Source organism: Hippoglossus hippoglossus, chromosome 23 (assembly GCF_009819705.1).
Source record: "Hippoglossus hippoglossus isolate fHipHip1 chromosome 23, fHipHip1.pri, whole genome shotgun sequence".
NCBI classification, from domain to species: domain Eukaryota; kingdom Metazoa; phylum Chordata; class Actinopteri; order Pleuronectiformes; family Pleuronectidae; genus Hippoglossus; species Hippoglossus hippoglossus.
Genome location: NC_047173.1, coordinates 4,264,114 through 4,279,038, shown reverse-complemented (window position 1 = coordinate 4,279,038; position 14,925 = coordinate 4,264,114). Strand labels below are relative to the sequence as shown.

Genomic DNA, 14,925 nt, shown 5'->3' with positions numbered 1-14,925 from the left:
AGACCTTGTGTCCCTCATTTCTTTTAGAATGTGCACATGCCATATGGCTTAGCTGCAAATTGTGTGTGCACTCTGCACTACATGCCTTTGTGTGCGGGCATAAATAGCTCTGTTGCCACTGCAGCAATGAAGGGGCTATCAACAGCAGAGGAGGAAGAAGAGCAGGGGAGAGAAGGAGCACTGAAGGAAAATGCATCAACTGTAATTTAAGAGTCAAATCCACAGTTTTTGTGCTCTCCAGAATTTGGACCTTAAGCTAAAGACGCAGTGTAGCCTGTCGTCCTTATGGGCGACACCTGATTAATGGGCTCAACTCCACCAGTTTCATGGAATTTTGTTTGGTAGTTTTTGTGTAATCACGCTGACAAACAAATCAAAGAACAGAAGCCCACAGAGCAAAGGTAGTATGGCATTTATTCATTCGTCAGTCATTTCTAGACTAATTACAGCATCACAGTTAATTGCACCGTAATGAGGTTAGAGGCACAGCACAGGATATTTCCTTTTGGTCAGTTACGGATTTGATCAGAACAGTACATCTGTTGCTCATTTACTATGGAGTCAAAAAGAAAAAACAAACAAACCTCATTTAGTTAAAACTGTTAATAGTCCAAAATATGTTACTTTTAATACATTGCAGGATATATTTTGTGACTTGGCAGATTGATAGAACTCTCTGTTAAATGTTTGTATCCAAATCTTTGATTCTTGGAGACTGAAACCAAAACCTTATTTGCAAAGTTATAGTTGAGAAAAAGAATGAATATATCAAACAAATAACCAGTTTTAAGTGTTTAGATGGATTGAGGTGATAGTTTTCCCTCCATATATTCAGCAAAACCTATATTAGGGCATGTAAGGAATGTTTCACAATTACAAGATTAAAAAAAAAATCCAAACAAATTTCATCCTATCAAACTACTTATAATCTCATAAAAACCTGTAAACAACTGTTAGTCACTTAAGGCATACAAGACTAAAGCCTGAGACGTATTCTGCCTTAAGCGTGCAAATACTCGGCCACCGGATTGTGCAGCCTCACGGTGTTTAACAGTTCCTCCATGCTGAGAGCAAACAGTCGTCCAGGACATGTAGCGTAACCAGGGCTCCTTCATAGGCTCAGTTTCTTAAACCAAGGCTTTTTTTTTTTGAAGACTTTGATTTTAATGATTTGATTTCATAAATGTCGTGTTCAATTTCATTGCATCTTCTGCCATGTTGCTCAATGGAAAAAATATTAAAATACTGTGTGTGGTTACATGGGGTCTAAAGCCACAGTTCAAGTCTAATTCGTCACATGAGGCCTTATTAGAGTGGGGATATCAACCGTTTCTTTAATAGTGCGTTTTCAAATCTTTCCAGTCCTGTGTAGGAGCCCTAGGAATATGATTAAAGACGATTATTCCCCTCAATCCCCGGGACGCTTCACTGCTTCAGGACAGGGAGCTCCCTCGGTTTGAAGAAGGCCTGAACCATCCCCATGGCGAAGATGTAAACTTTAGCATCCACCACAATTTTCTCTTTCTTCATCAGATCTGCAAAATCGAACCAACAAGTATGTTAGCGTTTTTTGCGATGGTGTGCTTGATCCTGTTGCTCTCGTGATAAGTTCTCTGCAAACCCCCCCCCCCCCCCCCCCGAGGTCTCACCGTCTATTTTCGTCTGGAATTCATCAAGAGGTAAAAGAATGACTTCTACAAATTCTGGAGAGAGAAGATACAAGTGGTGATGATGTCTGATGATTTGTCTTATGAAAGAAAAAAGATTATTTCTGAAAAAGTGGGAAAATGTAACTCACCTCCATCGCCTGTGGGAGAACACAACAGAAGATGGTTAATACCATTTATATGTTACATGCAAACACATTCATGACACAAAACCCTACTGTTGGGGAAATCATTTAAAACTAGAAGTGCACTCAGCCGACGATTAAATGATGACCAACATGGTGCAAGTGTTCCCACATGAGGGAAAGAGTAAGAGGTGGCAGGAATGAAATGAGCCAGAGACTAAATCATATAACTGAGCAAATAAAAGGATTAGAAAGTGTGAGAGGATGAGGAGTAAATGTTTAATGAAACAAGAGTAAGGGGACGAATAAATGAATCAGTAGGTGCATGAATGTTTGAATCCTGCTCACCGAGCTGTTGCGTCGGGTTGATATTCTCCATGTCGTCTCCGTTGATGTTGACCATGACGATTTGAGTGGTGCAGTTAGACAGCCCGGGGTCCAGGCAGGTCACTACCATCAAAGTAAGAAGATTAACAACACTACACACACACACACCCAGACTTCACCTGAAAACAAGAGATAAGCAGGAGAGGCAGCTGATGTATCGGGTGTTCAATATCTCTCTTTGTGGTGATACCTGGGGTAACTCCCGCTACTTCGCCTTTGTAGCCGGTTTCTTCCTTCAGCTCCCTCAGGGCAGCAACTTCTGCCGTTTCCCCCTCGTCGATCAACCCTGAGCACAGCAGACACAGATAATATATATACCATTGTATCGGTTGAAACCAAACTATATAGCATGCAAAGCTGGTTATCAAATGACTTTTCAATCGTTTTCAGACATGAACTGAGTAGATGTCTGCACATTGGGGTCTGGACTTTCTCCAGAGCAGGAGATTCTCTGCTCAGAGATTACCTTTTTGTTTACAACACATCCACACTACTACACATACTTTTATGCATGTATGGCACCACTAACATAATTATATTCTTTGTTTCATTTTTCATTTTTATGTCTGTCGCCTGTTAGAAACATCGCTTTGAGGATCTCCTTCTGTGTTCTCACTCGCTCATTCAGACATTATCCCAGTTTTTACTGGGGCAGTGGCAGGAGAAACTCCAGGTGATTATCCGGAGTTCAGTGCATGTCTAAAAGCTGCTATAGTGACATGCAAGGCAAATTACTCAGTGTTTAGGAAGCCTATGTGCGATTACAAAACATTGAAACTTTGTGCTCCCTGAGTCCCTTCCACAGTTCAAACTAAATGTCCATGCATGTGAGGGGGGAAAGAAGCCTGACCTGCAGGAAACTCCAGAGAGCAGCATCCCATAGGAGGACGAAACTGCTTCACCATCACTACACAGTCTTTATGGAGTGTCCGTTTCAGGAGGGCGATGATTCCCACACCTGCAGGAGAATCGTGTTAAACTCTGAAGAACTGGAATATAAGCCGACAACACAGGGAAAGAGACGGATATTGCTCACCGTCCACTTCTATGTGGGTCTGCCTCGTTGTCCTCTTCACAGTCTCCCAGGTTCTGGGGGAAGGAAAACAGGGAGTGAAAGCAGCTCAAGGAGAAGCAGCTTTGTTTTCTTTTGTAGGGGGTATTAGTGAGTTATAGAGCAGTACCTGGTGTTTCCAGCTGGGTCCACGTATGTTGTTTTCTCCAATTTCAACCATTTCCCCGCTGCCATGAGCTGGAACACAGAGGGCAGCATGAAGACACTGAGCTAGGACGACCTGAGAGGTACGAAACCCAAGCCCCAGCATATCTTTGTGTGGATTGTTTTCTTTTCTTACCGAGTGAAACATGAAAAGTGTCCTTGGGTCTCTTGAAAGGGGCTCTATAAATTCAAGTTTTTATTATTTATTATTAACGCGTCACTTAGTGATCACAACGCTTCACAGCTTAAAAGCTCCATACAAGGAAGAGTGTTAAGAAAAATGAATGTGATGAACATCGACTTTGCAGTTTTATTCTATATTAAAAAGTTGATGGTTACTTCTTATCTGTGGCGATCTGTGAGACAGCAGTGAGGAAGCAATGACAGAAAGACATCATGCAGAAGCATCTGATTTTTGAATCAATGTGGGAAAAGCGATCAGGTCTGATTGTACGGTTCCTCCTCCAGTTCAATCTAAGCTGTGAGGTAAAGCAACGGTGACACTCATCAGAAACTGGTTAGGTTAAGTAAACACAGGTTTGTGAAGCTTGTTCTTAAAATAGTCTGCTTAGAGGTGTTGATTCAACTCTGATGGAACACTGAGTGTCCTAGAATCACTTTATTATTTGAAATATCTTTGACTTCATTTTGTTTGACTCTTTTCACATCCATAATATTTTTACTCACAAAAATTCCAATATTAGACGAAATGAGGGCATAAATAAATACATAATTATATATTAAACACCAAAGATGTGTTGTATTGTACACTGTATCTGCACATTAGATATTATTATAGGCTGACGCATCCAGTTTGGTTCAGTGGCGAAATCCTCTCGTGGAAAAACCAACCGTACCTCCTCCTTCACTATGTGTGGGGCTGTGGTCACTTTGGGCTCCTCAGAGTTGTTCATTGTTGACATTAGGACGACTGCAAACGGACGAGAAGACAATCAGACAACTTCAAACCTGACTGGAACACGACATTAGACGAGGATTCAGTTACAAACCACAGTTCCCAGACCTCTTTAGAAACAGCCTGTGGTCGGGACGGGAGGTTTGTGATCATGTGTTGCTCAATTAGCTGCTGCTGCAACACACAGAGCCAACTCGGACCGAGGGGAACGTGTACAGACACAGCTGCGGTTAGCTTCTCTGCTAGGCGCTAGCCGCTCCACATGACAACACGTTTGAAGCTCGTGTGTTTTTAAAACTTTGGAAATAATCTGGGGGAAAAAGGTGGAAAACAACTAAAGTGAACTCACGTGAAACTGCAGCCTCGCGTCAGTGGTGGTGGAAGAGAAGTACAGATGTGTCACTCCGCTAGCACTTCCGGTAGGGCAAACATCACCCAAGTTAAGTTTCCTGAAAGACTGCATTTATTGATTTAAAATTTGTTAGTGTAGATTATATCATATAATGACTAAAGAGATTATTAAATTACATTTGTGGCTTAACATTACTTATATTATAGAATGATTTACGATAAATTAGCCAAATATTGTTTGTTGACATAAACAAAACAACACCAAATGAATTATAAATATTAAAATATTGTCTCAAATTCTTGTTTCATATCAAAAATAGATTTTCGTCTTCTATTGTAAGAATGAACCGGAGTTACGTCTGTAGTTTTTTAAGGTACTGAGTGTCAAGTCTTTCTCATAGACGATCTATGTTAAAATCAGCGGGTTTGCTTTAACCACGCCTCCGTGTGTACCTCGAAATAACGTCCCCACCTGAAAACACCAATTCACCAAATTGTTCCGGCAATAAATCAAATTTATTAACTGATTATCACTGTTGGAATTTAAACACATTATAAAATAATATTTACAGTGTTTTAAAAAAAATCCAGCTTGTTTAATTAAAATGCCGCAGAGAGACTCGGGGGAAAAAAACAGCGGAGTCGGAGGATATTTACCGATGGACACGATTTCATTACAGGATATTGCAGCATGAAGAAGGAGCAAGTTGTCAACTGTCAGTTTTCGGTTTGGTATCCGATATTCAAGAAACACACGATTAAAAGGTAAACAGCCTCAGTTTGTCCAGGTCGACAGGAGCCGCCCTGTCTTCTCCCTTCTTCCAGTGAAACACATCTCAGCGAGCTAACGTTAGCGAGCAGCCACACACCTCCACAGTCTTCTTCATCCTCCACCGTGTGTGGGACTGGACGTCCGAGTCCACAGCAGGAACCTCGCTGTCTTCTGATGTCTGTTATTCAATGTATTATTGGATGTGTTTATAACCCGAATGATCATGTATCTTGTTTTTCAGCCTGATTCTTCCACTGCCTCAGAATGTAATAGACTATTTACTGGACGATGGGACACTGGTAGTCTCTGGGAGGTATGAGGACACACACACACACACACACACACACACACACACACACACACACACACACACACACACACACACACACTCCTGAGTGCAGGTTGTGGTTGTAAACACTTCTTTATGGAAAAACAGTTGTTTGTATCATATGAAGAACTTAACTTATGGTTCTCACTCCGTTGCTGGTAATTAATGATTCTTCATCTTCCACGTGAACATGCTGGTAGCTGAATAAGAAAACCCAAGGTTAACTGGGATAATCGATAATTTAGCTTCGTATCAGGATGGCTAATGTTAAGTGAAGCAAGAGAGTGAAAACATATCCCGGATATGTTAAACCTGCTTTGTAATGCAGGACCCAAGTGTGGAAGTACAACAATTGGATAGCCTACATATCCTAAATAGTATTTAGCTATTTCTTCAGCTCCATCCCAGGATGCTTCAGCTGACCTTCAGCATCAATGTAAAGATGCCATGTGGTTGTTTGTAGCAGATGAACTAATGTTACTAGTCGGCATTACAATATCCTCAGAGCTGATTTGTGTCTTGTCAATTGGTTTTGATTTATGTCTAGTTTGCAATGCAGCTCCCAAATTGACTCTGTTCCTTTCTCTTGTCTCCAGTGACCACGACACACAGCAGACACACAGTAACAACAACGACTCGGATGCAGAGGAAGACATTCAGGTATAGGAACCGAAAACTGAGGTGGTTTGTTCACCTGGAAATGGTTTCATCCTTTACTTGTTTTTTCGAAAAGGAAATGATTCATTGCATCGCCAGCTCATAATTAGAAAATATATTTCACTTATTTAGCTAAATGCATGGCTTTTGTAACATAATGAAAAGGAGTCATGTTATGCTCATATTCAGGTTCATTAGTTTTATTTGGGTTATTATTTGGAAAGGTATTCATGCTCTAATGTTCAGAAAAAATATCACTTTCCTCAATCAGCCTCTTTGGTAATTGTTTATTAACCTAATCCTGTTTCTTGTTCTCTGTTTCCCTCTAGTGGTCAGATGATGAGACAACCACCACTGCCACAGTAAGGACATCAACGGTTTCTTATTAAAACAGTGTTCAATACCTGAAACTAGCTCTTGTCTGAATACTTCCTCTTCACTGTTATGGAGAAGTGTTTTGTGTAACCTTCACGCTTGTGTCATCTACATGACTTAATAATGCATCAATGTTTGTGCCTGCCAGGCTCCTGAGTTCCCAGAATTCACCTCGAGAGTGCTGGAGGCAATAAACGCCCTGGGTGGCTGCGTCTTTCCTAAACTCAACTGGAGCGCTCCTCGGGTACGACACTGCACGCTGCTGCTTTATGAAAAATTGAGGGAAAAAACCCAGTTTGCTCTCCTCAGCTTCAGAGAAGTGTTTCTATGTGACCTGTTCTTTTATTCGCAGCATGAGGAAGCACTGAGGCATAACGTAGAATGTTCATGTGTGTGTCTCTCTCTCTCTCTTCTCCAGGATGCTAACTGGATTGCTCTGAACAGTTCCCTGCAGTGTCAGAGCCTCAGTGATATATTTTTGCTCTTCAAAAGTTCAGACTTCGTCACCCACGACCTCACACAGCCGTAAGCCTTGCAGCCCAACAACACCAACACACACACACACACACACACACACACACACACACACACACAGAGAAAGTATTTAGACTCCTTCACATTTTTATCTGTGTTCTATATACATTTGATCTTAATGGCAACTCGATCCATAATGACGGAGTTAAAACATGCGGTCAGGTCAGATGTCAGTAGAACTTGACTGGAGTCCACCTGTGCTAAATTTAATTGATGGGACATAGCTTACAAAGTCACACATCTGTGTATATAAGGTCCCACAATTCACTGTGCATGTCAGGGCAAAAATCAAGCCATGAAGTCCAAGGAACTGCCTGCACGACAATGACCCAAAGTATATTGCCAAGACAACCCTGGGGTGGTTTCAGAGTAATTCTCTGACTGTCCTTCAGTGGTCCAGCCAAAGCTCGGACGTAAACTCCATAAAACGTGTAGAGAGACAGGAAGACGGAAGTTTATAGACTCTTGTGACAGCCAACACCAACAATTGACCGGGCTCGCTGTGCACCGGCTGATCAGAATCTGCAGTAAAACACGAGAGGCGGCTGGAGAAATCGCTGCAATGCCGATTTATGTTTCACGCTTCTTCACTGTGCTCGACAAACATTTACTGCAGCGAGTGATGTAGTGCAGCACGCAGCCTTAAAGAAAGCTGTTTGTGTGATAGATGCTTATGTAGTGGACCTTTTTCTTTTACAACTTTTATTTGAAACTTTCTCTGAGGAAAACAACAGTGGAACAGGTTCCAGGTCCGGCATTAGGGAAAAGATGAGAGGAGGAAGATTTATTTTCATCTCTTTATTTCATTTTTCAATTTCAGAATAAAGTTGAAATGTTGAGTATAAAGTCAACTGCTCTGGTCCATCAGATTCAGTCAGAAGAGTGTATGATAGAGTGAGTAACCAATATACTTTATATACAGTATAGATGGATGACATGACAAAGAATTTCTTTGTTACTTAAACAGTTGCTGAAGAACAATTTCATCAATTCAACTTGAAAAGGCATTTTATAGAGGCAGTCATAAGTGCTAACATTAGAAGTTTGATAATTTCTTAAAATCTGGAAATGTCAAGTTTAATCGAAACATTTTGACGTTATTCTCGAGATGCAAAATACAAGAAAATCTACCTCTTCTCATTCTTCTTCATGTCTGACCTTAATACTCTTCTTTTCCATATTGATGCTACAGAGCACACATTTCATTTTTCTTTCATTTTACATTTGTAATATTAATTGATTTCTTCATTTGCAGATTCCTTCATTGTAGTGACCAGGACTCCCCAGATCCTGCTATCAACTATGAGGTACAAACCATACATATTATATAACACATTGTCCCAATTAGTTTGAATGTATTTTAATATATATGTATTCATCTTGACCTGTGCCTAAGATGACTTAGTGGTCCATCATGTGGGAAACTTGACAGTTTTTCAAATATTATCAGATTTTGCTAAATTTACACATACCACCTCACCTGTGTTGCAATAGCAGTAATGCTCTCGGTGTTTAGGTATCACTGTGTATAAAGTGTACACATGCACACTCACACGCTCACCCCTATAGGTTTTATCACTCGTGTTTCTTCTGTCCTCAGCTGGTCCTGAGAAAGTGGAGCGAGCTGATTTCTGGTGGAGAGTTTCGCTGCTTTGTCAAAGAAAACAAACTGATTGGTAAAAACCCACCGTTCACTATCACATCATCAGCTACTGTTGTAAACCAAACACACTATCACAGCTCTGTCACATTTTACCAAGTGAGCTGCCAAGTTGACTGATGAGGGAAACATCCTGGAACCAAAGGGAACTGAACATGTCTTAAGGGGGAATTATTTATGAAACAATACCTTTTAAACTATTATATCTATAAGTTAATTGTTTGAACATTATATTTAGTTCAGCCGTCTTATTTCGAGACAGGTATTAAATTCAGTTTAATCTCACCGGATGCTGTATCTGTCCCGTCTCTCAGCTATCTCCCAGAGAGACTACACTCAGTATTACCAGCACGTCTTGAAGCAGGAGGAGCAGATCTGTCACGCCATACAGGACTTCTTCAGCCAGCACATCCAGTACAACTTCCTGGACGAAGACTGTGAGCACCAGCTTCCTTTTCTTTTATTCACACTTTCTATAAACTCCTTTTAACTTCTTAAGGTCATGAAGTATGTTTAACACAGGATTCTCTCAATCTAAACTGTTACAAAAGATGGACTAGTTTGGTATTATAGGAGTTGTTGTCCTCACCATCATTGCTGGTGGTCAGCTTGTCCCTGTTTAGGCATGGTGGTCACACATGTGCAAATGCAAGCGAAGGAAGCAAATGTTTTATCCGCCTTCTCGATCGCACAGATTGGGAATGAACGAAAGGCAAAAGTTCACCACTGAAATATTTGATAATGTGTGCGAGATTCCTTTAGTGTTCATTGTTCATTAGAGTAACATTTGCTAAACTTTCAAAATTAAATTTAAGGCAATTTTTAAAAACCTTTTACTTTGTCTTTGTGAAACTAGTTGATGTAATATAAATGTTAAGTTATGGGATGTTCAGTGATGAATACAATTATTTTTGTTTTGCAGTTGTGTTTGATGTCTACAGAGACAGCCAGGTAAGCACATTCATGAATTCTGTTTTATAAATTAATAAATTATCACGCCCCTTGCAAACCGCGTTTCACTCATTTCTCTTTGTGTGTGTGTTGCAGGGGAGAGTGTGGCTGATTGACCTGAACCCGTTCGGAGAGGTGACAGACTCGCTGCTGTTCAGTTGGGAGGAGCTGACGTCCGGAGAAGTCGCCCACCAGCAGGTCAGCCATCACCAAACATCTTTTATTCCAACAGATCATTTTATTTCATTGTCTGTTTGTACACAGATGAAGGCTCAACTGAGAAAGAAAAGTGTAACACAGTAAAACAGCTTCATCATCATGGTTTCTCTGTGTGTGCAGGAGGGCCCTGCGTTCCGCTGCACCAACAGCGAGGTGACGGTGCAGCCCAGTCCCTGCCTCAGCTACAGAATCCCACGGGACTTTCTGGAGCTCTCTACCGGGGAAGACGCATACAAGCTCATCGACTTCCTCAAACTGGTAGGACGTTTAAATATCTTCAAGCTTTAGTTTAGTGGAGTTTTCACGTTCTCCCCTTGACTTGTTTTTCATATAATTACTGTCAATCATTCAGATATTAAAATAAATATAAAATTATTTAATATTTTTACATCTCACAAATTTATTCCACAAGAGCAGTGTTTCACAGAATGCGGAGGTCTATATTCAGTCTGGCAGATGGAGGATGAATCTCCTTTAGAATTATTGAAGTGTAAAAGCAAAAGGACCAAAAGTATGCACTAGGAACTTACGTTACATCACATGGTCGTTTACTCTAGTTTTGATGGACTGTGCCTGACACAGCTGTAATTCTACTGGTATATAATTCAGTAAACTTATTTTGCTTGCAGTTACACTACTTGACAATAGGGGGTGCTGCAGCCCCTTCAAACTTTCTAAACTTTATTTGCCTTGCAGTTACACCACTTGAGAGAAGGGTTAGGAACATGAGACTATTACTTGAGCCGGTTTTGTAAACATAGCTGAAATGTACCAATGTTACTTTTGTAGTTTAATGGACAGAGGCTTAATTATGTCTCTCGAGAGGGGGGGGGGCAAATACTGAGCTTACTGAAAACTGCAGAACTGAACTTTGTGACATTTTTTCTTTTTGACAAAGTTGTTTTGAAATCAATTTTGAAATAATATGTAAGCCCCGTCTTTGAATTACCAAGAGAGCAGTCGCAATACAACATTAATTTGTTGTTGCTAGACACAATTAAAAGTTGTAATTAAAGGTTCCCTTTTGAGTTTTGCAGTTTTACTTTCCCTGTTTTGTTTATCTCGTCCACATGCACAAAGATGTGCATGCACACATACAAGCACACACATACGCGGATGAGGTGACACACATTTCAACAGTGAGGGTAAATGTGTTATGGTAACACTGAATGTAAATATGAGAGAAGTCCACTTGGCACCGTCATCTCTTTATTTACTGTAAGCACCATCTTACTCCAGTGTTACCCAAGTGTTTTAGTTTTGTAGTTGATTTGCCACAACCACATACTTATAACATTACAACTAAAATCCTAAAAATTGTAATGTCAGTTTTGTATGTTATCTATGGCTGGCATTTATCATGCTATAGCCACTAAATACATTTACATTCATCAGTTGCTTCCCTGCATGGTAGTTCGTTTTACTAGCGGTGGGCTCTACCGTTTCCGTGCTTGATTCAAATGTTGTGCACATGCACCAGGGATTCAGAGGAAATGAGATGCATCAGATGTGCCAGGCAACCCTCCGCACATGCTGTATATACACTCAGGGTAACACTGTATTTATAGTCTAATCGACCACCAAAGCACCTTCAAGTCACATTCACTGTTTCACGCACACATCCATGCAGCTCTTTCTGATTCACACACCATTCATCCTCTGTCAGCACAGCAATCAGGGGCAATTTGGGTTTCAGTAGCTTGGCCAAGGGCACTCAGAATGCAGACTGGAGGGGCTGGGGATCGAACGCCTACCTTCTGGTTAGTGGAGGAAACACTCTTAAATCCGAGCCACAGCCGCCAATCAGGCAGTGTGGACTTTTTTTACATTGTTATAATAAAATGTCATAATAACGTCATCAAGACGTCATTTATATATCATATTATATCAAATGATGGGGAATTATATTCTGACCAATATAAGCTTTAGAGGGTCTCTTTAGCTCGACTATTTGCAGACACCCGGCACGCAGAGCAGCAACACATGAACAGCACAGGCACGGTGGATGAAATTCAGATGACAGTTCATGAGCTGTGCAGTAGTTATGTAATGTCACAATCAGGAATTCCCTTGCTTTTTGAACAGAGTACATTTGGTAGAAGCCTCGCCAGAGATTTATGGAGAACTCGAGGGCTGCTTGTTTTCCTGGTGACAGTTTGCAACAAAATAGCTGCCTGAAGCCCATTGTCTTGCCCCAGTGATCAATAAATGTGTCATTTCAAAGGGAACTCTGGGACTTGTAGTGTAAAGACATTTTTATCGTTACCACCAGCAAACGCAGGTGCAACCGAATCAATGAAGTGAAATTACTGTAGAGCAGACTGTGAGAATGTTAAAGATATAATGTATAACAATTTTTCATTAAAATGTCTAATAACAACTAGACCTGTGTTATATATCTTGTCGACTTGTGTTCATGCATTATCTAAAATGTTTCCAACAATGTTCAAACCCAGAGAAATCGCCAGTTTTATTCAAGGTAACAAATGTTTTATTTTATTCGCCTTTGATATCATCTTATTCGCTTTACCCGTGGCTCTGCTCATCTCTGCTATAACCTCCGGGGCAAACGACGTACAACGAAGGATAAACGCTCTGCTAGCCAGTTAGCCAGTTTTTCCTTCCACTGTTTGGTCATTCATTAATAATGGGTCACGATTATTCATTGGCTGCGTAACGTGAATACAATTTTAATACATGGCGTCACCCGGGAACATGATTTGCGCCTGAATCGTGTCGGGTAGATTTTCATCGGCAATGGTGGTGAAGGCAAAAACTCCCATGATCCCACGCTGCTTCAGGAGTTCATCAAGCAAGGTCTTTTGTTATTGTTTTGATTGAGGGACCCCTAGTGGCTGAAGTGACATATTGGACCCCAGTGTGGATCTAGTTGACACTGGTTAGAATCAGAATTAAGTATGAAATTTTGATACTTGCTGTGTCTTAAACATTTCTCTCCTCCCCTTTTTTTTCCTTTCTCCAGAAGAAAAACCAGCAGGAAGAGTCTGAGGAAGAGGAGGAGGAAGAGACCGCTCAACAGTGACACAGTTCCCCCTGAAACCTGAAGAATAGCTGCTAGTGTCAACAGTCCTCTCCCTATAACGATGTCTGCATGAAGTGACTCTTTACCCTCTGTCCTCTTTGAACTTGTTATTTCTTTTTAGTTTAATTTCTGCCTGTTTCCTCTCTTGCTCCCCTGCTAACAGTACGTGATGTTCCTGGCATTTCTTAAATAGCTCTCTGGCGTTAGTTGAATGGAACATGTTAAATGAACGGATCATGTTAACGGCTCTTTCGGGACTCATCTTCTGTCGATGTGTTCCCTGCCTCTGACGCTGCTGATGGCCGTCTTGCTGGTCGTTATGTGAGCCGGGCGAAGGGAAGCTTCAGCAGAGCCAAACTGTCTGTTCTTTCATTTTGGTTATTTGTTTTTAAGAGGGGGGGGGGGGAAGTATTGACTAACAATGTAAAGAATACATGATATGCTTTAAAATAAGTGTATATTAGTTTCTGTATTATGTACTTCAGCACAAATGGTGTCTGGATTTAAAATGAACACGCACGCATTTCATTGTACCTCTGAGTTTGTGTTATGAGGCCGCAACAGACTTCTCTATTTAACACTAAGGCCGTTCATCACTTGGTCACTTCTGATTTCTCTTCCCAGCTGTCCCTGCTCCTCAATCTCCCCCTGCCAATTTCCCCCGAGCAGTTTTGACACACTCATTGCTCCGAGCCGCTCGGGGCACTCCCTTGTTTTCCCATCATGCATCGCTGTAGACTGTTACTCCAAAAAACACCATTAAATTTCTTGTCGTGTATTGACTCGGCTGTCAGTCTGGTGGGTGCGGTAAACTAGCACATTAGAAATTGATTGCGCTTTTACGCAAGCTCTCATTATGCCGAGGGCTAAATGAGCTGTGGATGCTCGGCGCGGGGCAGGTCATTTTGGGGTTTGTTTTTACTTATTTATTTATTTATTCGCCTTCAGCGGAGTGATGGAGCAATTACAGGGAGATGGAAAGAGCCGACGCGATGAGAGTTACGGGTCCCCAGCTGAAACGCTGTGGACGGGGGAGACAAGGCGCATATTGTCGGGAAGGTTTCACATTCATCATCATTAGGAAGATGAATTCTGGCTGTAAACATACCATCCAGACCTGGAGGCGGTGTCTGGACTTGATCTGCGGTGGAGGATGAGCTTCACCACTGATGTCTGTGCACGGAGTTTGAGGTGTTAAAGGCAAACATCAAAATCAGAGCAGAGCTGTGGGAATATCCCAAAGTTATTGAGTCTGTTGCTTCCTTTGCTCCTTTTCTGTGGTGGAAAATACAAAGATAGACTCCAGTCTGAAACCCACGAAAACATAATAGTGAAAATACTAATAAGTTCTACAGTAAAGATAAGTATGAAGCACATTTTGTTCAGCATAGGTTAAAGGAGTCACCTCTATAAAACTAAATAGCTTTCATCAAGAACTATTCTCACAACCTGCTCCTTCAGAGGAAAAGCAGAGTTCCTGCAAAGGTTCTTAGCTCCTGGGGAAAGTTGCTGCCATGGAAATGCAGCTTTTGACACTAACACATTACAGAAGTGTTTTCTCATTGTCAAAGACGTGTATTTGCTATATTGGGCTTCTCCTCTTCTTCCCACTGGGACGTAATCAACCAGTAACACTACTTCTGCCTGGGGGAAAGTTACCAAGGGAAGTTATCTAAATGGCTGTTTTCACAGCCGACTTTTCAACTTGTGGGAAAAGCACAGGT

The 14,925-nt window shown here is 41.2% G+C and overlaps 2 protein-coding genes across 5 annotated transcripts; one reads left to right on the top strand and one right to left on the bottom strand.

Annotated features, from left to right (window-relative positions):
• Window positions 1–399: 399 nt before the first annotated feature.
• Window positions 400–4,756, bottom strand: nudt5 (nudix (nucleoside diphosphate linked moiety X)-type motif 5). Of its 2 annotated transcripts, none has more exons than XM_034577671.1 (10): window positions 4,661–4,756; window positions 4,253–4,326; window positions 3,361–3,428; window positions 3,216–3,268; window positions 3,030–3,137; window positions 2,370–2,465; window positions 2,141–2,242; window positions 1,799–1,807; window positions 1,650–1,703; window positions 400–1,535 (listed from the first exon to the last, which is right to left on the bottom strand). In XM_034577671.1, the coding sequence occupies exons 2-10, from the start codon at window positions 4,316–4,318 to the stop codon at window positions 1,426–1,428; spliced, it is 666 nt and encodes a 221-aa protein (XP_034433562.1). In that variant the 5' UTR covers window positions 4,319–4,326; window positions 4,661–4,756; the 3' UTR covers window positions 400–1,425. The 2 variants fall into 2 exon arrangements, with proteins under 2 accessions (XP_034433562.1, XP_034433563.1); XM_034577672.1 differs by having other exon boundaries at window positions 4,253–4,364; window positions 4,661–4,685.
• Window positions 4,757–5,306: 550 nt separating this feature from the next.
• On the top strand, window positions 5,307–13,979 carry cdc123 (cell division cycle 123 homolog (S. cerevisiae)). Of its 3 annotated transcripts, none has more exons than XM_034577668.1 (13): window positions 5,307–5,427; window positions 5,676–5,747; window positions 6,359–6,422; window positions 6,749–6,781; window positions 6,943–7,038; window positions 7,213–7,319; window positions 8,584–8,635; window positions 8,929–9,004; window positions 9,303–9,425; window positions 9,911–9,939; window positions 10,036–10,137; window positions 10,279–10,416; window positions 13,142–13,979. In XM_034577668.1, exons 1-13 carry the CDS (start codon window positions 5,354–5,356, stop codon window positions 13,199–13,201), a joined length of 1,026 nt encoding a protein of 341 aa, XP_034433559.1. In that variant the 5' UTR covers window positions 5,307–5,353; the 3' UTR covers window positions 13,202–13,979. The 3 variants fall into 3 exon arrangements, with proteins under 3 accessions (XP_034433559.1, XP_034433560.1, XP_034433561.1); XM_034577669.1 differs by having other exon boundaries at window positions 5,316–5,427; window positions 10,282–10,416; XM_034577670.1 differs by having other exon boundaries at window positions 5,316–5,427; window positions 13,145–13,979.
• Window positions 13,980–14,925: the final 946 nt, after the last annotated feature.

Coding starts and splice junctions, on each gene's coding strand:
- cdc123 (XM_034577668.1), top strand. CDS start 5,354: ATGAAGAAGGAGCAAGTTGTCAACTGTCAGTTTTCGGTTTGGTATCCG. Junction 8,636..8,928: donor ATCCTGCTATCAACTATGAG/GTACAAACCATA, acceptor TTCTGTCCTCAG/CTGGTCCTGAGAAAGTGGAG. Junction 9,426..9,910: donor CAACTTCCTGGACGAAGACT/GTGAGCACCAGC, acceptor TTTGTTTTGCAG/TTGTGTTTGATGTCTACAGA.
- nudt5 (XM_034577671.1), bottom strand. CDS start 4,318: ATGTCAACAATGAACAACTCTGAGGAGCCCAAAGTGACCACAGCCCCA. Junction 3,429..4,252: donor CACACATAGTGAAGGAGGAG/GTACGGTTGGTT, acceptor TCTGTGTTCCAG/CTCATGGCAGCGGGGAAATG. Junction 1,536..1,649: donor ATTCCAGACGAAAATAGACG/GTGAGACCTCGG, acceptor TCGATTTTGCAG/ATCTGATGAAGAAAGAGAAA.